General features: G+C 50.6%; 1 protein-coding gene across 1 annotated transcript in view; it reads left to right on the top strand.

Annotated features, from left to right (window-relative positions):
* Window positions 1-24,607, top strand: part of BACE2 (beta-secretase 2) — a 140,731-nt gene that overhangs the window by 52,361 nt on the left and 63,763 nt on the right. Inside the window, exon 2 of the mRNA XM_004696919.2 lies at window positions 21,475-21,563. Coding sequence (XP_004696976.1) covers window positions 21,475-21,563 — 89 coding nt within the window. The remainder of the gene's footprint in view (window positions 1-21,474; window positions 21,564-24,607) is intronic.

Genomic DNA, 24,607 nt, shown 5'->3' on the forward strand with positions numbered 1-24,607 from the left:
CCCAGTTTCGCCTTGCAGACCTGGTTAGATCAGATGATACACAGCGGTGCGGATGGGAGTTGGAAGCGCAGGGAATCTAGGACGGAGGAGCCTCTTTCCTCTTTCTCCATCACTCTAGCTGCCTCCTGGTGGCTCCCCCCCCTCCTCCTCACCCCCGCCCAACACCCAACTAAAACCAAACCAAAGTGGCTATGGTACCACAGTTGATTCTGGGCTTGCTTCACCTGATATTCTTGGGCCCTGGCATCTTTTAAGGGACAGTGTCTGCTTGCAAACCCTCCCCTCCCTAAGAGACATGGTCCCCGGGGCTCCTGGGGTGTGATCACTGGTCCAGGGAAGCCTGGCTGGGCCCCTGAGCTGGGACCAGAATCAGGTGTCCTTATGCATGTTGGGCGCACATCCGAAGGTGGCTGGCTGTTTGCCAGGAGGCCACACGCTAAAGCACAGTCCAGGACCCAACCTCTACTGTGGACACAGATATCACAGACACACTAAGAGAGGCTGCCCACAAACAGTCTCATGTCAATCATGCTTCTGGGGAAGGAGAGCAGGAAGCCAGGAGGTGGCTATCTGTATGCGATATTCAGTGATGGGTGGGCTGGATGCTCGTATCTGCCTTCAGGGAGTAGAGAGGGGACCTGAGTGCTAACACAAAGATCGGAGGTTCAAATCCGCCCAGAGGTGCTCCAGAAGAAAGATCTGGCGATCTGCTTCCGAAAGATCACAGCCACGACAAACAGGTGGCACACAGTTTTGCTCTGCACACATGCAGTGGTCCGGGAGGAAGAGTCAGCTTCACAGCGGCTCACAGAGATCCCACAGGACAGGGTAGAAATGCCCATGCAGGTTTCCGAGAGATAACACTTTACCAGCGTAGAAAGCCTCATTTCTCTCAAGCAGGATCGCTGGTGGTTTCGAACTACTGACCTTTCGGTCAGCACTATGCCTCCAGGGTTCCAAAGGACCTACATGCTCAGTAGTATTAGGGTGGTGGACTTAAGTGAGTTTCCCTCTTTCTTTCTAACACGGTTACTACCTGACATGTCTTTGTTTCTGAGAACTGCCACAGCAAAGCCACACAACGTGGGTGGCTTTAAGGACAGATAGCTACTGCCGCACATTCTGAACCGGAATCCGTGGTGATGGCGGGACTGATCCCACTGTCTAGTCGGGGGAAATTCCTGCCTGGTCTCTTCCAGTGCAGGTTGTTTCTTGGCGTTCCTTGGCTTGAAAAGGGATCCTCCAGGGCTATCCTCCTCCAGTGTGTGATCTGTTTCCCTGCCTGTCTTTCTCCTTGATAAGCTTGCACTCAGGTGGGATTTGGATGAAGACCTTGTCGCCATTCAGTAGGACGTTGCTTACTGATAATGGATTCACCTGCAAAGGAAAGCCCTGTTTCTTCATACAAAACCTGGGACAGGGCTCAGGGCTGGGACATCTTTTTCAGGATACAATTCCACCTAGACCGTGACTCTTTGCAAGTGTCCCTAGAGACCAGGAGGCTGTGCCTAGTCAGGACCCCCAGAAGCTGCCCCTCAGGCCTACTCTTCCAGATGACTCTACTTTGTCAGTCTTGGGGTGCTGTAGGAGTGGGGAGCATCCCTGCAGCCTGTAGGTGATCCAGCATCCTAAAACAACTTGCGGGGGGGGGGGGATGTTTAGGGCAGTAACAGAACCCCCATGTGCTGACTTATGGCTGAAATGAATCTGTCCATTGTACAGATGAGCAAATGGAGGTCAGAAAATGGCCACAAGCCACCTGGGTCCAGCATAGAGACCAGGTGTGCAGCTGGATGGGGTGGGGTGGGTGGGACGTTCGATAGTCTGCTTTGGGAAATAAGCTCAGATCTGTGCTTTGGGGATTTAATGTTTGAGAACCAAGTTTAGACACCTGCTAGATTATGTTCAGAGGCAAGTGTTTTGAGAAGCAGGTCCTATCTGTTCTTTCTGTGAAGAAGGATAGTCGTGACTAGTGCTACTGGAGCATCCTGGGGGGAGGCTGTTCCCAGGGTGGTCTTGGCATCTGCCTTCATGGAAAGGGGGAGGAAGAGAGCAGGAGTTGGCAAACCTAGTGAAGTCCAAATATAGTCTCCGCTGACCTCACTGAGCCTGGGACTCAAATGACCTTGATGTTGGAGTCATAACAGCCGGGCCATTCTTCTGCAATATTGAGCTATCACTAGATGGGGTGGTCACCAAGAGTGGCATGACCTTGGATGAAGTGACCACCTGACCACTGCCCTTGACCTGAGCAGCATGCCTTCAGCAGAGAAAGCAAGGAGTGGCAGACAAGGGCGTCTTTCATGCATGAAAAAACCATTTAAATGCCCAAGGGATCATCAGGCTCTTTTGTCTTTTGGGCATACTTCTTCTCCGTGAAAATGAGGTCTCCCCTCAAGTGAGCAGGCTGGGAGGTTTTGTTTTAATTATAGCCCCCAAAGCACGACTCTGACAACCTCGCCCCAGGTACCTGTGAGGTGATCTTGTTTGGAGATAGGATCTTTAGAGAAGTAATTACTTCACATGAGGCCATACTGGAGGAGGATAGATCCTAATCCTCAGACTAGTGTCCTTGTACGAAGAGGAGAAGACTTCAAGACACAGAAGGGGTATGGCAAAAATGAAAGCCAAGATGGGAGTGGTGCGTCTGCAAGCCAAGGAGAGCAGGAGTTGCCAGCAAACACCAGAAACGGAAAGAGGCAGGGAAGGCTTCTCCTGCACAGCCTTCGGAGAGAGCATGGTGGCACTGCTGACACCCTGAGGTTGGTCTCTGGCCTCTAGAACTGGGAGAGAATAAATGCCTGTTGTGGTGGGGCTTCCAGACTTTGGCTCTCTGATATGACAGCCTTAGGACATGGATATGAGCGAGGACAAGGGAAAGCATCAGGAGTTTCCAAGCTGCTCAAAGTGGGCCTGGCTTGTTCAGCTGAGGCAGTGAGGTTTGTTGCCTTGAGAGGAGAGCCAGCCTGCAGGGCGAGAGCTCTGCCAGCCGGTGCTAGGAGGGTGAGGTGGAAGCATGTGCGGTGTGTTTGCCCTGCATCCATTCTGTGCCACAGTGCCCAGCATGACCTCCAGCTCTGGGAAGCCTGCCTCTCTCCAGGTGCCTGACTCAACAACCAGTGAATGTGCCCCGCACGCCAAGGAATCGACAGTAAAAGGATGGGAACAGCTGTGGGAGGCCCTGTGGGAGAGAAGTCGGGGGCTGTGGATGCAGAACATCAGAGCCAGATGTCACGGAAGCTGTGGGACCCAGGAAACCCAGGAAGGGCACCAGACCCCAAGAAGGCCCAACCAGAGAGCTCAGCCTCGCTGGATTATGGTCTCTTGGGACAGGCTGGCCTTGGTGACATGGTTACCCTCCAGGCACTAATTCGCCCATTCCACAGACACTTACTGAGCATTGACCGAGGCTTTGGGTGCTGTGTTTGGAGCTAGCTTAACAAAGCCCTTGGGGTAATCCAAGGAGGCGGGAGGGCGAAGGAGCCACATGGGCAGCATCGGGAAAGATGCAGGCTCATGAAAGTGGAGGGGAAGCAGGAGTGCAGGCAGGGGAGTGCAGAGAGAGACCGAGAGCAGAACATACAGTAAGAGCCGACACCCGTCTGGAATTAGGATGGGCGCCGGCATGGTCCTAGGTGGGATTCCTCTTGCTCCAGCCAGGTGCCAGCCCAGATGTTTCATTATGTGATCATGTTCCTCTCAACCACCCATTCAGTGCTCTGGGCACTGTTAGGAGGGTACCCTGTGCCCCATCCTGAGGTTATGCATGTCCAGACCAGAAGTTATGTGGAAACTAGAGATGAGGGGCCAGTGAATAATTGAGGCACAGTGTCTCAGTTTCCTGGAGGCCTGCAAGTGGTGTAAAGGGTTAACCACTCAGCTATTAATGGAAAGTTTCGAGGTCCGAATCACCTGGGGGCACTGCAGAAGAAAGGCCTTGAGTTAGTTTATTGTGCCAACCTGGCCGATAAACACATGTGGGATTAATTGAAGGGCGGAGGGATAAATGGCTCGGTGAGCCTCACCTTTTGGAGTTCTCGGGTCTCTTGCTTTGTGCTGGTCACACCAGAGTGCAGCTGCCTTAGCCAGTTCCCTGCTTCAGCTTGCAAGGCTGACTTCCTGCAAGACATCCCCAAAGAGAAGCCACATGGACCTACCCCGATGCAGCCCTGGGTGCTGGAGCAGCAGTGTGGAGACCCCTGCCAGTGCTGAGATGCTTATACATTCACTGACTCAGCTTTCCTCCTGCAGTCGGCATCATTGCCTCTGTTTTGTGAGGTGGGGGAGGACTTTGTGTATTGGTGTTGGACATATGGGCTGATGTTGGACTTGTGGGCTTGGGCAGCACTGGGTTGGGAGGTTTTCTTGATGCACACTTAATCTTTACATAAAACTCTCTCTTATACATGAGTTTCTGTGGATTTGTTTCTCTAAAGTGCCCAGACTAATACAGGCCTGGTGCTCAGCTTCTAAAAAAACTAGCCCCTGAGAAGCCTAAGGAGCCCAGTTCTACTCTAACACAACTGGTGGCTCCTGGGGCAGAACTGACTCCACAGCAGCTGGTTTGGGCTGTTTCTGGGACTTCCGTAATGTGAGATCACAAATGCCAAAGAATAGGAATTCTTGGCTCTAGGCATCTGAATTCAGGGTGTGATTCTAGAGGGACACTTCTCCCGTGTGTCTTTTAGCACGTAGTACCAAACAAACAAACAAACAAACAAACAAACAAAAACCCAAACTCACTACCATCAAGTCGATTCCAAGTCGAGTAACCCTATAGGACAAGGTAGAATAGCTCCTATGAGTTTCTGAGATTGTAACTCTTTTTTAAAATATTATTATTATTCGGTTTTCTTGGTTGCTTGTTTTTTAACTCTTTACAGGAGTAGAAAGCCTCCTTTTTCTCCTGTGTAGCAGCTGGTGGTTTCAAACTCCTGGCCTTGGGGTTAACAGCACAACGTGTGACCACTTGTAATAACTGCCACCAACCCTTGACTTTTCTCAGCTTGTAAATGCACCTGACTCCATCTTTGTGTGGCATCTTCCACTTGGGTGCATTCCCCGCCCCCCCTGCCCTCCCCGGGCACAATGGAACAAAACACTGCCCAGCCTGGCCATGTCCCCACGACCAGTGGAGGACTGGGACATTGTGACCCACAGGCTTCTCGTTGGCTGGGTTCTGGAAGTAGATCACTCGCCCTTTCTTCCTAGCCCTTCCTTGTCTGGAAGCTGCTCTGAAACCTGTTGATCAGGCTAACAACAGCAAATGGCCACTCAGACACCTGTGTCCCACCCAAGTCAAAGCCAGATCTTCTCTCTTCTACCTGGAATGTGAGAACTTAGCTAGTGAACCACCATTACCCTTTATAAGCTGCCACTCAGAATGGATTAAGTTTATGGCTCACCCTGCCCCAGTATGTCCTTATTAATAAAACTCAGAAGATGGTCTCTATTTCCAAACATGACCCACTCACTGGTACAGGGATAGAACCTCCACATAACTTTTTGTGGGGACACTGTTCAGTCCACACCCCATGCCAAGTCTGGGATGTACTGGCGGAGTGAGCCTGTAAGAAGAGGAAATACAAGCTCACAGCATCCCCATTTGAGACGTGAAAATGGAACTTTATCTTCTAATCCTGCAATGGAACCCTGGTGGCAACATGGGCTAAGCATTGGGCTGCTGACTGTCAGGTTGGCCGTTCAAACACACCAGCAGTCCTTGGAGAAAAATGAAGCTGTTTGCTTCTGCAAAGATTTACAGCCTCTCTGCCCTGTAGGGTCGATGTGAGATGGAACCGGGAATTGACTGAACAGCAATGGGTCTGTCGTTGTTTTTAATAGTGTAATTAATACATGCTATTACAGTTCACGCTGCTATATTACATGATAACTGCTTACATTGATTCTGCATTATAAATATGCAATCTCATGTGCTCTTCACAGTAGCACTGTTGTTCCGTGTCACAGGTGAGGATTCTGAGGCTCAGTGAGGCTGTGTGCTTTGCCGGAGGCTCCACAGCCAATAGAAAGCCACTTCCCTGTTTAACAGCCTCCTCAGACCAAACTCAACCCATTCCTAGTCATAGGGACCCAAGATGACCCAAAAGAATGTTCCAGATGGTGTCTAAGCCTTTAATGTGTATAGAGGCAGATGGCCACTTCTTCCTTCTGCTGAGGAGCTGGCTGCTTCAAACTGCTGACCTCTCCGCTGGCAGCCAGGCCCGTAACAACTACACCATCAGGACATGGAACAGCTGCTAACGCAGCGATTCTTTCATATTGCCTCACTTTCTTTTATAGCATCTGGATGGAGAGTATCCGGAACCATCGGTGGTAAATGAACTTGAAAGTAAATCGTATGAATGAACCTAGAGACCAAACTATTTCGAGCTTTGGGGTCATAGTAAAATCATCCTGCTTAGAAATACAGGAACCTGGCTGATGCAGTGGTATACTTGCTGGGCTGCTAACCACAAGGTTAGGCGTTCAAAACTACCAGCTGCTCCCTGGGAGAAAGATGAGGCTTTCTACTCCTGTAAGGATTTGCACTCCCGGCAGCCCACAGGGGCAGTTCTACCCTAACCTACAGGAGGGCGATGAGTTGGAATCAACTTGATGGCAGTTAGTTTAGTTTAGTTTTTTGCTACTTTAGAAATCCACTCTCAGTAACAGGGATTGGCTGTATAAAAGGCATGAAAACTTGCTCAATGGGGTAATTTCCTGGGATACTTGTGGCTTCCCAGACATCAGAAACGTATTTACTCGGAGTTCCGGTGGCCAGAAGCGTGGACTGGTTTCTTCTGGAAGCTCGGAGGGAGGTCCTATCCCCTTCTCTCCCCCTATGCCTCTAGTGGTGGACACTCTTAGTGGGCTCGTGGCACCCTCCCTATCTGTGCCACTGTTGCCACCTGGCTTCCTCCCATGAGTCTGTGTCTTTCTGTGGCCCTCCTAGAGGAATACCAGTCAGAGGATTGAGAGAGCAGCCCGATCCAGCGTGGCCTCATCTTAACTAGTTACAAGGCAAAGACCCTATTTCCAGATGAAATGACATTTGAAGTTCTAGGTGGTGTGGGTTTGGGAGCACTATTCAATGTGACACAGTGAGGGAGATCGCACCCCTCCCGCCCCACAGCCAACCTGCCCCTCCAGAGGTCACCGGAAGAGGTCACGGTAGCTCCCGTGTGCAGAGCCACTCTAGTTTGGGGGTAGGCTTTGAGTGATTTCTTAAGTCCTTTTTTTAAAAAATCATTTTATTAGGGGTTCATACAACTCTTTTTTGTTGTTGTTGCTTAAATATTTATTTATTTATTTTCTTTATTTTTTAAATATTTTATTAGGGGCTCATACAACTGTTATCTCAATCCATACACACATCAACTGTGTAAAGCGCATTTGTACATCGTTTCTCAAAGCATTTTCTCTCCACTTAAACCCCCGACATTAGGCATTAGGTCCTCATTTTTCCCCTCCCTCCCTCTTCCCCCCTCCCTCATGAGCCCTTGATAGTTTATAAATTGGTATTTTGTCATATCTTGCCCTGTCCGACGTCTCCCTTCACCCACTTTTCGGTTGTCTGTCCCCAGGGAGGAGGTCACACACAGTTCCATGTAATCGGTTCCCTCTTTCCTACCCACTCTCTCTCTACCCTCCCAGTATCGCCACTCACACCACTGGTCCTATAGGGCTCATCCGCCCTAGATTCCCTGTGTTTCCAGTTCCTATCTGTACCAGTGTACATCCTCTGGTCTAGCCAGACTTGCAAGGTAGAATTCGAGTCATGGTAGTGGGAGCGGGGAGGAAACATTTAGGAACTAGAGGAAAGTTGTATTTCTCATCATTGCTACAATGCACCCTGACTGGCTCATCTCCTCCCTGAGACCCCTCTGCAAGGGGGGATCTCCAGTGGCCTACCAATGGGCTTTGGGATCTCAACCCCAACCCTCCCCATATTCTAAATATGGCTTCCTCTACCTCGTGCCCTATAGCCAGTCTTAGCCTGCTAAAGCCTAGTATGCAGGAACCGGGCCCAAAGCAGTTGAGATGAAGCCGATTCCAGCTCAGGGAGACCCCATGTAGGTCAGAGGAGATCTGTCTGCGTCTCCCCTCCCCATCATCCATTCAGGAGCACTGGGTTCCCCTAAGGAGGCAGGGCCTGCTGAGTCTCTGTCCCTGTAGAGAGGAGCCTTGTTGGGCACACAGGGAGCCCTGGGGTGTGATAGTAAGCATTCGGCTGCCCATCACCACCCGCTCCGTGGAGAAAGAGGCGGCCTACTTCACGAAGACTGCAGCCTTGGAGACCCCGTGGGCCACGTCCACTCTGTCCTGGAGGGTCGCTGTGAGTTGGAGTCAAGTTGATGGCAGGGTCACCGGCTCCCATTCATACAGATAAGGGGGCTTCAAAAAGCTGTGGGAAATGCAATGAAACAATCATGTCGGTGGAACGATGGATAAGCAAATGCCAGTACATCTAGACCAGGGAATCCCAGGCATTACTGAAGAATAATGATGAAACTATCAGACGCCTCAAACCATGCATGCATGCGGAAGCTATTGTGCTCCACGCAGTGCGTCCATCACATAAGACAAATCCCATATGAGAGCTCTGTGGTAAAAGAAAAAGGTTTTCCAATCAAAAAGAATTCTCCTGCTGGTAACGAGGGTGGGCGGGAGGTAGAAAATGAAACAAACAGAAAGACCCCTTGTGTGCACAAAGGCTTCTGTGTGGCCACCACTTTGGGGGGCGGGGGAACAGAGGGCCTTTGAACTTGCTGTGTGCGCGTGCACTCTCTTTACCTCCTACTCAAAAAAGGTCCTATGATTTTCTCAGAAACTTTCTGAAGCCCCCTTGTACTCACGCACGCTCCTCCACACACACCCCAACTTACACAGACACGTGCACACACTCATTCTCACACTCAGAGCCTGAAATAATCGGTGGCCTGCCCTGGCCCCTCTTAGCCAAGGTCTGGAGTGGCTGTTGTGGGAAGGAAAGCCCTTTGAAAGGACTACCCCCCCGCCCCCACATACCACCCCACACACTACCACCACCTCCACGATAGTGCAAGCGATGTTCGTTTTAGCTTGTGGAGAAATGGCGCCTGGCGATGATGTTTGCTTCCTTCCACAGGCCTGCTTAAGTCAATGAGATTCATTTCTGGAGCCGATGCGCCCAGCGAACCTAATAAGCACACACTTGGCGGTCCTCCCCGTGGGCCAACAGCCCCACGCCGCCAGGCCGGAGAGGACGGCTCCGCCTGCTCTGCTCAGCAGATGGGCTGGTAATGTAATTAGGACTCATTGTGTTAAATGAGCCCTTATTTAAATTATCTGTTCATTTTCCTATCTATTAACCTGCTGAAAAAGAGATAGTGCTAGGCTGAGACATCGCAGGCTGCTCACCACTAACTAGATGCCTAACCCGGGTTTTGCCTTTTAATGCAGCATTTTCCCTATTGCAGCAATTAGCGACTGGCTCTCCCTGGGGCTCTGGCCCCGTGCATCGACAGAGGGACAGGAAAGGACAGTGGGTGGAATGTGGCGCCTATGTTTACATCTCAGCCAGGGGGCAGGTCTTGGGTTCTGGGGTCCCACAGACCCCTCTTAGACTCTGGGAGGTCCTAGGTTTTCTTGACCGCATTGTTATCCTTCCTTTCGGGGTCTCAGCGCTAAAGGGAACCTGGTCTTTAGGAAGTGAAGGGTGGGATTTGTGGGTCATCTCTTTACCTCCTACTCAGACATGGCTGGGGGTGGTTATTGGCTGCTGTATTGGCCGCCGGCTCACAACGCAACTAATCTCGCCCCAGTCGTGGGTGGGGGCACGATCAGTTGTGGTTCACAGTGTCTGCACTGTGGCCTCCTAGGCTGTTCACTGGCTGATTTACGGAGCGGATCACTGAGCTTTCCTTCCTACTCCATCGTAGTCAGGAAGGTGCATTGAAATCGTCCTGTTATGTGGTTGTCCCGGGCCGTCGAATTGGTTCTGACTCATAGTGACCCTGTGTACATCAGAGCCAAACATGACCCGGTCCTGTGCCATCCTCACAATTGTTCTGATGTTTGAGCCCATTGATGTAGCTACGGCGCCATCTCATCTTGCTCTTTTTCACTGCCCCGATACTTTACCAAGCATGATGTCCTGATAATATGTCCAAAGTATGTGAGACAAACATGCCTCTCAGCATATTTGCCATTCAATCCTTCACCATGAGGATCTTCCTCTTTTTTGCTGCCCTTCCGCTTTTCCAAACCTTTACAGCATCTGGCTGTACTTTTCCCAAGACAGACTTATTTGTTCTGTTGGCAGTCCATGTTACTTTCAATATCCTTCATCAGCACCATAAATCAAAGGCAGCTCTATATCATAAACATTCAAACTTCCTTTGATGTTTGATGGCTACATGCGTGGGGCATTGGCTGGAAATTGAACTTAAGTCTCCTGTGTAGAAGACTGGAATTCTCCCATGGAACCATCCCTGCCCTCTGAGACACTGGTGAGGAGTAAGGACAGGCTGGGAAGAGAATGCAGAAGCCACCGATGAATAAGTTACTACGACAGACTCCTGGAGTTCGAACCTGCTGGAGCTACCTGGCAGATCATGTTGAGCTCGCTCAGATTTGTCCCTCTGATGTGTGAAGGACCCAGGCTTGTACTACAGCAGCTTTTGCTTCTTGCTCTAGGGATATTCACCCCAGCACTTCATCCTGCCCAGAGCACCAGGAAAGCTGGCTCCTGCACCTGCAGAAAGCAACGGGAGCTGGTGCGATTCCCCAGGGGAAGGGCTGATAGTTTAGTTCCCTAGTGCTGCTGAAAGAGAAATACCACAGTGGGTGGCTTTGACAAACGGACCTCCATTTTCTCACCGTTGAGGAGGCTAGAAGTTTGAATTCAGAATGAGGGCTCTAGGGGCAGGTCTTCAACTTGTGCCCTGAGTCTTTGAGATCTTCCTCCATCTCTACTTCTCTCCCTTGCTTGTTTAATCTCTGTCCTATCTCCAAAGAGATGGACTGAAGGCATACCCGGCACGCATTGTGCCTTCTGGTCACAAAGACAGCTCATTTCTGATTGAGACTATAAGCATGGGCATTGTTGTTGTCAGGGCCCTCGAATTGGCCCTGTGGACCACAGAAGGTACCAACCTCTGTTCCTGCACCATCCTCAGAACTGTTGTTATTTTTGAGCCCATTGCCGCAGCCGCTGTGTCAATCCATCACCTTGAGGCTCTTCCTCTGCTGCCCCTCCACTTTACCAAACATAATGTCCTTTTTAAAATTTTTATTTTTATTTTATTGAGTGCTCGTAAAATTCCCATCACAGTCCATACATACATCCAGTGTGCCAAGCACATATGTACATTTGTTGCCCTCATCAATCTCAAAACACCTGCCTTCCACTTTAGCCCTTAATAGCATTTGCTCATTTTCCCCTCCCCTCTCCCCCATGAACCCTTCATAATTCATAAATTATTATAGTTTTGTCATAAGTTACACTGTCCGATGTCTCTCTCCACCCTCTTCTCTGCTGTCCATCCCCCAAGGAGGAGGCCATACCTAGATTCTTGTAATTGGTTACCCTCTTCCACCCCACATTTCCACCACCCTCCAGGCATCACCCCTCTCACCACTGGTCCTGAAGGAGTCATCCATCCTGGATTCCCTGTGTTTCAAGTTGCTATCTGTACCAATGTACATCCTCTGGTCTAGCCAGATTTGCAGGGCAGAATTGGGACCATGATATTGGGGGGAAGGAAGCATTTAAGAACTAGAGGAAAGTTATAGGTTCATCGCTGCTACCCTGCACCCTGATTAGTTCCTCCCCACATCCCCTCAGCAGGGGGGTGTTCAGTTGCCTGCCGATGGACTCTGAGTCTCTACTCTGCACTCACCCACCTTTACAATGACATGATTTCTTGTTCCTTGGTACCTGACCCCCGATCCCTTCGACAGCTCGTTATGGCCTTTTTGCAAGGACTCGCCTCTCCAGATGACATGTCCAAAGTATGTGACACCAAGTCTTACTTTCTTTGCATCTAGCGCGCATTGTGGCTGTACTTCTTCCAAGCTTGATCTGTTTGTTCATGTAGCAGTCCACCGTACTTCCAATATCCTTCACCAGCACCATCAGCCAACTGCCCCTGTGGGTTTCCAAGACTGTAAATTAAAAAAAAAAAATCATTGTATTGGGGGCTCGTACAACTTTTATCACAATTCATACATATGTCCATTGTGTCGAGCACATTTGTACATTTGTTGCCATCATCATTCGCAAAACATTTGCTTTCTACTTGAGTCCTTGGTATCAGCTCCTCATTTTTCCCCTCCCTCGCTGCCCCTCTCCCTCACGAACCCTTGGTAATTTAAAAATTATTATTATTTTGTCATATCTGGTAGCTCCCGCGATGCTTGGCTTACAGCTCTGCCGTCACACAGACATCTTCTCTGGTGTGCCTCTCTGTGCGTCTTCTCATTTCCTCAGGCCAGCACTCAGCTTGGATTCAGACCACCACCCCCACCACCCCCCACCCCGACTCTAGTAAGACCTCATGTTAATGAACCGATAGCATGCCCAAGGGGTCTGTTTGGAAATAAGGTCACATTCACCAGTACAGGCATTAGGACGTCAACCTATCTTCCTAGGGGTGTGCAATGGAACCCAAATCAGGGAGGAAAGGGGAAATAGGAGTCAGGACCCCCTGGGATCTCGTCTGGTCATTTGACCTCTTGACCTTTCTTTGCCCTCATTTGTAAAGAGGGGATAATGCCTGTCCTATGTGCTGCTGAGCCCTTTAATGCTGGGAGCATCCCAAACATCCCTGGGATTTTGAATGTTCCTTTAGGGGGCCTGAGCTACTTCCAGGATGATGTGTGTGTGTGTGTGCCTGAACTACTTTCACGATGGGTGTGTGTGTGTGTGTGTGTGTGTGTGTGTGTGTGATTGTGAATGTTCCTTTAGGGGGCCTGAGCTATTACCAGGATGTGTGTGTGTGTGTGTGTGTGTGTGTGTGTAACTAAAACCGAGGAGGTATCGATGTTGGAGATTCCCAGGATAAAGGAAGTGGCAGGTTGTGCTGCCGGCGTGGAGGACTGGAGCAAAATGTCCAGAAGAAACCTGCCTTAGGGCTTGAGTTCTCACTCCATCAGGGCGGCTCACGTGAAATTGATAGGACAGGTGGGGAAAGGCTTCTTTACCTGCAGCGTGACGACTTGGACAAGGGGACTGAGGGCCCTGGCGAGAAGCCAACCGGCCAACGTCATTCCAGTGTCATCACCCAGAAAATGAGCTTGGCTCCTGTTTGTTGCTCTAAAACCACCCCTTGAGCAGCGCCAAGGGAAGAGGTTACCACGGCATGGATAACCGTCCTGCTCCTGGCTCTGTGGCTGCCTCGCTTGTTTGGGGTGCATTTTACCCCAAACTCTGTGTCCTCTAGGAAGGACCTAGGTGATGACCAGCTTCGCTAAGCCATGACTTGGCCTTCGATTTCCCTGCACATTCTCTTCCACATACACAGCCGTGCAGAGGGTGGTTGTAGTGGATGTCTAGGTCATTAGAAGCAACACCTGGTATGACATACTGCAGTCTGTCTGCGTGTTGGTTTAAAGTTTTCTGCTTTGCATTCTTTCCCTTTGCAAAGGACCTGTCTTTAGGAAAGACCATCAGGAAAGACCAAGAAAAGCAGGCTGGGTCAAGTGGCGGGTGGTGAAAGCAAAGGGACCCATCAGTGAGCTGGGTTGACCCAGTAGCTTCAACAACAGGCTCTAGTATGCCAACAGCCACGAAGCTGGCATAGGACCCAACTTCAATTTCCTTCTGGCCAGCATAAGGTCACCACACACTGCAGCCAACTCGCCAGCCACCAGCAAGGACAGCAAACCTTTGCAAAGGAGCCACAATGGGCAGAAGTGGGGGAGGAGGGGCGGTGAAAGGGCTCCGTTGATCATGCGCTGTGGGGGCTGGCTGTGGAATTTCATTCCAAGGGAAGGGGCATGAAACATCTGCTCAGAAAGTTCCTGGACCCCTGAGGCGACTCTGCAAGAGACAATGGTCTTGTGTGAGCTTTGCCTGTGCCTAGTTCACAGCAGTGTTGTGTTGTGTAGACATGGAATGTCAGGCTGACGAGTGGCGGGTGGCAGGGACACCACAGGCTGTGGGGCAGTGTAGCCTCCTCACACATCCTCCTGGCTGGTGGGGATCCACCATGGCCAGCCAGGTGCTGTCCTGACTGGTGGTGCATGGAGAGAGAGAGGGTGTTCCGATTGAGGAAGTTGTAGCTTTTACTATCCGTGCCTTCCCCCATCCCCGACCCCCCGAAGTTGTCCTAAACTTGCAGATAGCAAAACCCCTGCCATGTCCACAACCCTCACACACACAGTTCAGTGACAGTATGTGCGGCCATTAACCATTCCTGAGCTTCCCGCCACCCACCACAGAAGCTCAGGGCCCCCAAAGCCCATGACTTCCAACAGCCAAGAAACAGTATTTCTCACTCTTGTGGAATGCATTTCAAGCTTTCTGGAGGGTGGGGTAATTGATGGCTCTTATTTAGTAGCCACGTTCTCTGCTCTCCTTGAAAGGCAAAAACAAAACAAAGCAAAAACTAACCCTTCCTGATTGACGTCATATGCGAATTATGTCTCCTCTCCACATTTGGTTCATTGCCACTCCTCCAGAAAACCAAAAATCACACAAACAAAAAGCCACTTTCTACCAAGTTGATTCTGCCTTACGGTGACTCTGCGTGTAACACAAGGGCGCTCCACAGGGTTTTCCAGGGGTGACTTTTTAGACCCAGGTCACCAGGCCTTTCCTGCGCAGGGCCTCTGGGTGGACTCACATGACCCAACATTGGGTTAGCAGCTAAGCCAGTGAACTGTTTATACCACCCAGGGATTCCTTCTCTCCCTCAAATGACTTCCCCCAAGAATGCATTTAAACTCCAGAGGTGACGGCAGTGAGGCTGCAGGGCTGTGGGGGGGGCAGCAATCAGCTCTGGGTCAGCTCTGGCTCCAAAGCTGCCCCTTAGGACAAGGTGTTGGTGTGTGAGGGGCTGACAAGTTTGTGTCTTTCGGCATCCCCTCCCGGTGAAGGAGAAGGTCTCAGCTTGGCTCTTTTCGCACTGACCATACACCTGTTTTTAATCAGTGGACCATGGAGCGACTCAGATTCGAGACAGCCTCCCATGTGTCAGAGCAGAGCTGTGTGCCACAGGACTTCCTGTGGCTGGGTTGCCAGAAGTGGATCACCAGGCCTTTCTTCTGAGGCACCTCTGGGTGGACTCGGATTTCCAACCTTTCACTTAACTGCTGTGCAGGTTAATCATTTGCACCACCCAGAGACACCCTGAGGCTGACCTCTTGTTCTGACTTGAACCCTAAGATGACCAAGAATAAGTGCCTCATGGAAGGAAGTCCTATGAGGGGCGCAGAAGCAGACCGAGGGGGCCCATCGAGGAAACGGGAGCACGTGATGAGCAAACGGGAGGCCAGAGCAAGGGCTGGCTCCTGGCAGCAGAGAGCAAGTGGGGAACCTGGAAACCTGCTTCCCCAACCCAGCCCAGAGACCCTGGCTCACAGGCCCTCTGACTGCAGTGCATTAGGAGAAAATTGTAGTCACAACAAGAAAGATAAATGCACGAGTATTCTTCCACAATGGAATACTATGGGAGGGCTTGGAAACCTGTGTGGGAAAATTCTCTTACTGTTTCACTCCATGTTTCCATAGCATTTTGAAGCCCTGTTCATAGCGCAAAGCCTCATTATTATTCCTTGCCATAGGCTACTGTTCCATGATTTTCCCTGTGGTCCTTAGGGAATGGGAAGGGAACCCACAATGAGCCTGATCTGAGTCCTGTTCTGGGTGGACATCTTTTTCTTTTTTTAAATCATTTTGGAGGCTCATACAACTCTTATCACAATCCATCCATCCATCCACCCATCCATCCATCCATCCATCCATCCATCCATCCATCCATCCATTGGGTCAGGCACATTTGTACATTTGTTGCCATGATCATTTTCAAAACATTTTCCTTCTACTTGAGCCCTTGGTCTCAGCTCCTCATTTTTTCCCCTCCCTCCTCTACCCTCCCTCCCTTATGAGCCCTTGATAATTTATAAATGATTATTTTTTCATGTCTTACACTGACCGATGTCTCCCTTCACCTACTTTTCTGTTGTCAGTTCCACAAGGAGGGGTTATAGGTAGATCATTGTGATCGGTTCCCTCTGTTTCCCCCCACCTTCCCCTTCCCCTCCTGGTATGGCTACTCTCGATATTGGTTCTGAGGGGTTTATCTGTCCTGGAGTCCCTGTGTTTCCAGCTGTTATCTGTACCTGTGTACATGCTCTGGTCTAGCTGGATTTGTAAGGTAGAATTGGGGTCATGATAGAGGAAAGTTGTATGTTTCATCAGTGCTATACTGCACCCTGACTGGCTTGTCTCCTCCTTGCGACCTTTCTGTAAGGGGATGGGGTGGACATCTTACAAGCACACACTCACCCTTATGATGGATACTCCGGTGGTGCCAGTTCCTGAGCTGGGCTCTGAACAGAAGGCTGGAGCTTGAAGTACTCCCACCATTGCCTAGATAACAGCTCACCATAACCTGAGAGTTTGGTTTTTTTTTAAATCATTTTATTGGGGGCTCATGCAAGTCTTGTCACAGAGAGTTTGATTGTTACACACTGATCACACAAATAAAAGGGAGTACAGCTGATATCACATTGTCTAAAATTGCGCTCTGTTTCTTTGTTTGGACCCGTTTGTCCACATGTAACACACAAGGTTACGTGTGATCCCCTTAGGCGTGAACCAACAGTCAAACAGGAACCAACCGTGGGAAAGCGGGGAAGAAATGAACAAGTGATAAAGCATGAACTCTCCACAGTACAAATGGGGCGGTGCCTGGAAAGTCCCAAGAATTCCCACCAACACTTACAATGTTAGGGCGAGATGGGCTCAGCAGGTGAGAGGGCAGACCCCAAGGATCCAGGAGCCTGCGCATCTGAGCCCTCAACAGAGATTCCTGGAGCCTGTGTGCTGAGCGGGAGGAAGAGGGGGAGGGAAGGGGTGCACGCACCAGCATAGAGATGGGGGGCAGGGATGAGGCAGGGTGAAGGCCTGGAGGGGAGCAAAGAGTAGACAGCATGCTTAGTGAATAGCCCACACCCCCAATGTGTGTTTTTTTAATTGGGTTAATGGTAATTTCTTCCGACAACTATGGGAGATGATGGGAAGGGTGGTATAAACTAGTAACAGCTGCTGAGCTGTCGAGGAGAAGCCCTGGTGGCGTAGTGGGTTACACCAGCAGTTCAAAACCACCAGCTGTTTCGAGGGAGAAAGATGAGGCTTTCTACTCCCGTAAACAGTTATGGTCTTGGAAACCCACAGAGGCAGTTCTAACCTGTCCTCCAGGGCCATCTATGAGATGGGGTTGGCTTGATGGCAGTGAGTTTGGTCTTTGGTTGGGTGCTTTTGGGAAGCGTTGGACTGCTATCTGTAAGACCAGTGATCCAAACCCACCAGACACTCCTCTGGAGAAAGAGGAGACTGCCTGTTCCTGCAAAGATTTTGAGCCTGGGAAACTCGATAATAGTTAATTCGGCAAGTCAGGATTGACAATATGGCAGTGGGTTTGGTTTTATAACTAAAAGGTTATAGGGTCAAATCCACCAAGAGACTCACTGGAACAAAGCCCTGGTGATCTCCTTCCCCATAAGCAGCCACTTGAAGTCTATCTAGAGAACAATTCTACCCAGACACCCTTGGGGTCACTATGCGTCAGCGTGGACTGGATGAAGGCCAGGGTGCCTGGGTGGCTTGAACACCGGAGCAGGCTCTGTAAGGGTCTTGGGAACCAGGACAGCCTGGGACTGCCCACAGTTCTGGCTGGCAGGCTCCTTTGGCCCTCTGTGCAGTGGGGTGGATGGCAGGCAGGTTCCAGACCAGGTGGGAAGGAGTCAGGGATTTTTTCTGCAGTACACTCTAGGGAAAATGAAGAGTTAGCCTAGAGCTGCCCGATTTAAGTAGGAAGCAACATAGCACTTATTCAAATGTACTAGTGAGTGAAAGGAAGACAGGGTCTCTCGGGCGACAATGTGAAGGAAAATCCATGTTGGAAGAATTAAAACAAAGGGATTGAAGCAAACAGCACGAGTGCACTGTGCTGTGGATGGACTTCACCCGATGGTAAAGTCAACACAGTGCACCTCTAGAGTGAGGCGAAAGGGATGAAAAGGAACATTGTAGGAGACGCAGGATGAAGAGCAAAAAAGTTATTCATTCTTATAGAATAACTGAGTTAGAAACAGGAAGGAACCAAAGCGGCACGTAAGATAATACAAAACAAAAGTACTCTTCTCAAGGGGAGGCTCAGAGTAAATTCAATGAGTACTGAGGAAAATCCTGAAGAAATTCAAATGGCAGTGTGTTAGGCAGGGTTCTCTAGAGAAATAAGACCAAGACGTTTGTGATTACATATATGTAAAAGGATAAGTCCGTATTGTGAGAAGGAATATAACAGCAAATTACTCCACACAGCAGTACAGAGGGCTCAGTCCAACTCGCTCTCGCAGGACAGGTACTCTGATGAAGGTCCTCCTAGCTCACCTAGTCACTAGCCCAAGGCCAAGGGAGCAGACAGTAGGAAGATGAAGTGGTGAAGTGTAGCAGAGCGCAGCCTACTGAAGCAGGTCTCGGTGGAGCCTGGCCGTGGAGCCTTGCAAAGTGGCTGGTGGGAAGTGCGGTGTCTGGAGTGGTGGCAAGATGAACAGAGTCATCCTGCAGGCAGCAGACACAGCAAGGTGGGGCGGCACTGCGACACAGAACAGCACGGCACAGGGATGTGGTCCACCGCGGTCCAGGGGTTGCCTTGGGCCACAGGTAGCACAGCACGTGTTGCGGCAAGGCAACTCAATCAGACAGTGCACTGCTCTGATCACTAGGGAGAGAGAGAGAAGGGTAGGGGTGGGGGGTCGGGGTCGGGGGGCTGGCCTTCAGTCATTTATCTTGGTCACACCTCCAAGGGAGTTCATCAAGCTGCAACCTGATTAACAGGCGAAACTCCACCATATCTTCTCATGGGTGCCATGTGGGCTCAAAAAACCTTACTATCACAGGCAGTATTAAAGTAAAGCCTGAAAAACCAGAACCTGTGTAAGGTAGAAAGCTGTCAGAGAAGGGAAACTCAACTCTTCTCTAGTCAAGTGAGCAGCAAATCACCTTGAGCACTGAGGCCCACCTGACCCACACCAGGATCTTTCAGCCATTCCTTACGGATACCAAAGATGGCTAGCGAATCAGGAAGAATTGAGGCCCGGTGGGGAAGATAACTGGAGGAACTGTGCCTGCCAGAAGAACAGCTGTCTCAGAGGATGTACAGCCAGGAGGATCTTCAGCTGCAAGGATTGTGAGACTTCGTGTTCCCTTCTTTGGACACACGAGCAAGATAGTCCAGTTCCTGGGAAAAGACATCGTCCTTGGTAAATAATTCACGAAGGCCTGTGACCAGGAGCAAGGCTCCCAAGGAGGTGGATTGGCTCAGTGGCTGCAACTGTGGGCTCAAACATAAGAACAATTGTGAGGGTGACACAGGAGCAGGCAGTGTTTCAGAGCCGCCTGAATGGCATCCAGAGTGAGCAAAAGACAAACGGCAAGACAGAAAACGTGGAATGCCGGCTACTGCCAGTTTCACGGTACTAGGTATGGAAGACCAGGTGACAGTGGAAGAACTATAGAAAGAACTTGACAAATGAAACAGGGCAAACGTGTCCAGAGATAAAGTACTTGAAAATTTGCATGAGAATTTTTTTTTAAAGCACAAGAAAAAAAATCACATCTGTAGATGGAAATGTCAACCCCATTTTCTAGGAAAATTTAATCAGCTAAACCAAGAGTCATAAGAGGAAATGTCAAAAAGTTCCAGGAAGCATGGAGCTAAAGCTGAGCTAAGCATGCCGACCGTTTGAAGTCCCTCTCCTGTGTATGTTAACCGGGTACAGTGTGACGGAAGCATAGAACGTTGTCTTCCTCAGAACCCGAGCGGGAAGAGAAACCCACTGTCAGATGGAGATGGAGGCAAGTCTGGCTTTTCTCTCCGACATGCCGTGCCAGAAGGCATAGAAGAAATCTCTATAAGGTCGTAGGGGAAAAAGAAATAACCCAAATACTTTATGCGCCGGCAAATGGCATTGCCATGTCAAGGGCGCGAGACGCGTCATTCTAAAAGATGCAAGCACTGGGACGATGGCACCTGTACTGGGTGGAGGACCAAGCAATGCCGGGCCCTCTTTGGACCCACTGAAGACACTCTGGGCCGAAGGACTGGTGAGAGGTGGCGAGGGACTTCCTTATAGATCATGACTGAACAGCTGTGAGGATTAGCCTAAATCTCAAGGGCAGAAAAACAATAATGTCACGTCTTGGAAGATTGGGTAAGACAGAGAGTCTCATCTGCCTCACGAACCTTAATGTAAGGATGATACGCCAGATGTGAAATTACCGGTACAAAGAAAGGGCAGGGGTAGTTGAGTGGTAGAATTCGTGCTTTTCGGGCAGGAGACCTGGACTGGAGGCTCAGGTTTGGATCCAAGTCACGGCATCTCATGCCCAGCCAGTAGCTGTCTGGCCGTGGAGGCTTGGGAGCGGCGGTGGTGTGAGCAGGCTTCTGCGAAGCCTCCAGCCGGACACAGTAGGCTTCTGAGTTTTCACCGCCGATGAACACCCTGGGGCCACAATGCTCCAATCCACAGCTGATCCCGATGGGGACAGATTCGTTCTCCGGTGGGTGGGGCGGGAGGGGGTTGCCGTGAGTTCTGCATCGATAAGATGGCAGCTAACAACAGACACAAAGGCGGGGTTTAAATTACCAGGGCAAAAGCCCAGCCTTAAAAAAGAGCATTTTAGCAGGTATCCAAAACCCAAACCCAACCCACTGCCAGCCAGTCAGTTTCTAGTCGTAGGGCCCCTGCAGGGCAGAGTAGGACCACCTCCCCACCCCCCACCCCACCCCCCGTAGGGTTCCAAGCCTGTCCATCTTTGCGGGAGGCCGACAGACTCCTCTGTCTTTCTCGGAGCACCTGGTGGGGGTGAAGTGTCAACCTTGAGCTTAGCCGCCAGGTGCTTCACCGTTGCACCTCCAGGGCTCCTCGGGCTTAAAGCAAAATGACTCTTAAGTGGGTAACGGAGTTTAGTTTCTTTCAAAGCTCTTCGTTGGGCACTGATCGCAGCTCCTTGTGCACCTGAAGCAACAACCCCCCCACCCCCACCCACCCCATGCAATCGTCTTAGGAATGCGCTACTGTTTCGATGTCAGGTCTCTTACTGCTGCTTACCCGCTCTCCCCCCATCAGTGTAAGTTTTTTCCCAACTGGTAAACTGTTCTTGGTGCTTACCCTTTAAAACTGTATCCACGAGCTTCACCTTGTTCAGATAACCTAACGGTGTCCTTCTCTCTCTTTAAATCCTTCCGACACGAAAAGCTACAGATCCTCGTGGACACCGGGAGCAGTAACTTCGCGGTGGCGGGGGCGCCGCATTCCTACATCGACTCGTACTTCGACTCCCAGAGGTCAGTGATGGGCGGGTGTGGGTGCCCCGAGAATTGGCCTCCTGCAATACCGCCCTATGGCCGCTTTGTTTGAAGGCTGGGAGTTTATATGGACGGGGGAGTGAGGGTGAGGGGGTGAGGCGGGTAGTAGCATGTCTCTGAGTGTATATGAGATGTAAGTGTGTGATGTGTGTAGGTATGCAATGTGTGTGGTGTGTGAGATGTGGTGTCAGTGTGTAGTAGTATAGGTGTGTCGTGTGAATGTCAGTGTGTGTGCATATGGGTGGTGTGTACATATATGTTGTTGTTGACGATATGTGGTGTGTGTGAGTGTGTATAGTGTGTAAGGTGTAGTGGGAGTTTGTATATTTGTCATATGTGTGTGTGTGTATGTGTGCTGTGTGTGATGTAGTGTGAGTTTGTATACGTATGTGGTGCGGGTGTGTGTGTCTGTGTAATGTGGTATCTATGTGGGATATGTAAGATGTGCGTTTGAGATGTGTGTATCTGTGATATGTATGTGAATTTTTGTTCCTTGTATATGATATGGTGTATAGAACTGTGAGTGTAGCATGTGTTATGATATGTGTATAGATGTCTATGTTTATATTCACCCCAAGGTAATTCAAAGCAGAACATTCTTAATAGCCTTGAGGAATGTACAGGAGAGTCACTGTACAATCTTCAAGTCACATACAGCTCACAGTGATAGAAGAGCTTCAAGGAGCAAGTGACCGTGTGACACTTGCCACAGCCCACGAGTCCCCTGTCCCTGCAAAGTGCACCTGTTGCTGCACAAAACTGCTCACCCCGCAGGTTGGCCATTCCAGCCCACCCTGGGGCTCCTCAGAAGGCAGCCTGGCTGGCCGAATGCAGCAAGGAGCAGCTGTTGAAAATCCCATGGGCATGGAAAGGCGTGCCCGAGTTAAAGGCAATAGAGGCTTACAGAGGACAAACAAAAGCCTGCAGAAACGATTCTCCTCTCACCTGCGTCAGAATCCACTGGGAGGCAGCTGGTGACTGGGGGCCAGTCCTGGTCTGGATGGGGATCAAGCAGAGGGAAGGGAGAAAGGATGGAATGAGCGTGTGAGAGTGAGACTGTGGTAGGCAGGCCACGGGCCAGTCCTCCAGCTGGAGCGGTGCTTGGGCAAACCCCTTTGCATTGCCCTCTGGAGTTCAGTGGGAAGGCCCCCGGTGCTGCAATGCTTAAGCACTTGGCTGTTAGCAGCCAGGCTGCCAGGTGGAGCCCACCCTCAGCCCTGCACGAGAAAAAACCAGACGATGTGGCCCAGTGAAGATGGCCGGCTGGGAAGCCATGGGGCAGTTCTACTCTGTCCTAGACGGTCACCATCAGTCAAAATCCTGTTCAGTAGCACTTCCATAGGAAGGTAAGGTGTGGTCCTTGGAAATTGTTTCTGTGCAGGGTGATGTTTCTGGTCGAGAGAAATCCATGGCTCAGGTGTAGAGGGGAATCCTTGTGGGCCCCAAAGCCACTTCCTTGTGGGCATCTGTAGCTGTTTTGTGGCTGCTTACACCCCACACATAGACTGTGATCCTGAAATTAACACTTGCAAGTCAACAAAAGAAGCCAACAGGCCAGGGTCCTAACCCCTTCAGAGTCAAAACGCACCATCTGCTCCCCCTGCTATGAACCCTTCCCCTGTCTTTCCTATCTCACTCTCCTCACTCGCATTCCTTAGTGCCAGGGAATAAACCGCAGCTGGCAGCAGCGGGGAAGTCCAGCAGCCAGGAGGGTGCTGGACATGCCGGGCTAGTCTGATAACCAGGTGGCCTGCTGCAGCAGCCAGCCCTCTACCTGCTGCGGAAGTCACAGCCATCCTTGGTGACACGCGCAGGGTGGCTAATGCTGTGTACACAGCAGCTTCTTGGTGAGTTGGGGCGGTGGCTACCGGGGCATCAAGGAGATAGGTCGGAACCTCCCCTGAAGGGTTCTCTAGCCCAGTTTACAACTGTGGGGTTAGGGAAGGTGCCATCACTGATTGATATTCCAGGACCAAACTCCTGACCTGTGATTGCTCTGTGGCCAGTGTGTCTATGACCACAGCTCTGCGTGTAACCACTTTGTCCCTTGGTACTTCAGGAGGAATCCCTAGAGGACACCAATGGTTTAAGTGTTTGACAACTACCTTGGAGATTGGTGGTTCAAACCCACCCAGGGTGCCTTGGAAGACAGTGAGAGGTGCTCTGTTTGGGGGCGTCACGGAGGAGAGAGGGGCGTGGTTTATGATGCTCTCACTGCCTTTTTGTGAGTTCCCATTCCGAATGGTGGCTCATCCCAATCCTCTGATCCCAAACCCTATTTCTCAACTGGGACTGGTACATCATGGGACAATGTGGAGTTGGCCCAAACTTCTTGTTGAGATCACAAGAGGCTGATGGTCTGGCCTGAGTACAAGCTTCTAAGGCAGCAGTTCTCCATCCTGCAGTGTGACTTCAGACCCCCATCTTCCAATGAGAAAGGAGTACTGTGTAATGAATGCCCTGAACTGAAATGTGAAGGTACTGTAAGTTAACCTACACATGTCATTCTAAAAGGCCCCCTTTGAGGAGCCTGGGCGGGGTAAGCAGTTGGTCATCAGTTGCTAACCCGCAGGTTGGCAGTTCGAACTCACTGAGAAGCTCCACAGAAGCGATGGCTTGGGGAACTGCTTCCGTAAAGATGGCAGCCAAGGAAACCCAAAGAAGCAGTTCTACTACAACATGGGGTTGTCAGGAGTCGCATGGGGCTGACTCAGTGACAGCTAACAGCAACACCCCTTTGCAAAGAAAGCTTGTCTAGTGCAGTCACCAGGAGACCTCCGGGTGCAGTAGTTACACACCGGGCTGCCAACCACAAGGTTTTCCGCTGGTCAGGTGGAGATGAGGCTGTGTGCTTCTGTAAAGAAGTACAGTCTCAGAAACTCTAGGGCCAACATGAACTTGAACCTACTCAATAGCAGTAGGGTTTGGGGGTGGGGGGGATGCAGTCCCGAGCATACAGTGAACCCTCGCCACTTCACGCTTCGACTTCCGCGGCTTCACTCTATCGCGGTTTTTGCGTAACA

Source organism: Echinops telfairi, unplaced genomic scaffold (genome assembly GCF_000313985.2).
Source record: "Echinops telfairi isolate 266 unplaced genomic scaffold, ASM31398v2 ScPeMD7_7469;HRSCAF=8507_0, whole genome shotgun sequence".
In the NCBI taxonomy this organism is placed as follows: Eukaryota; Metazoa; Chordata; class Mammalia; order Afrosoricida; family Tenrecidae; genus Echinops; species Echinops telfairi.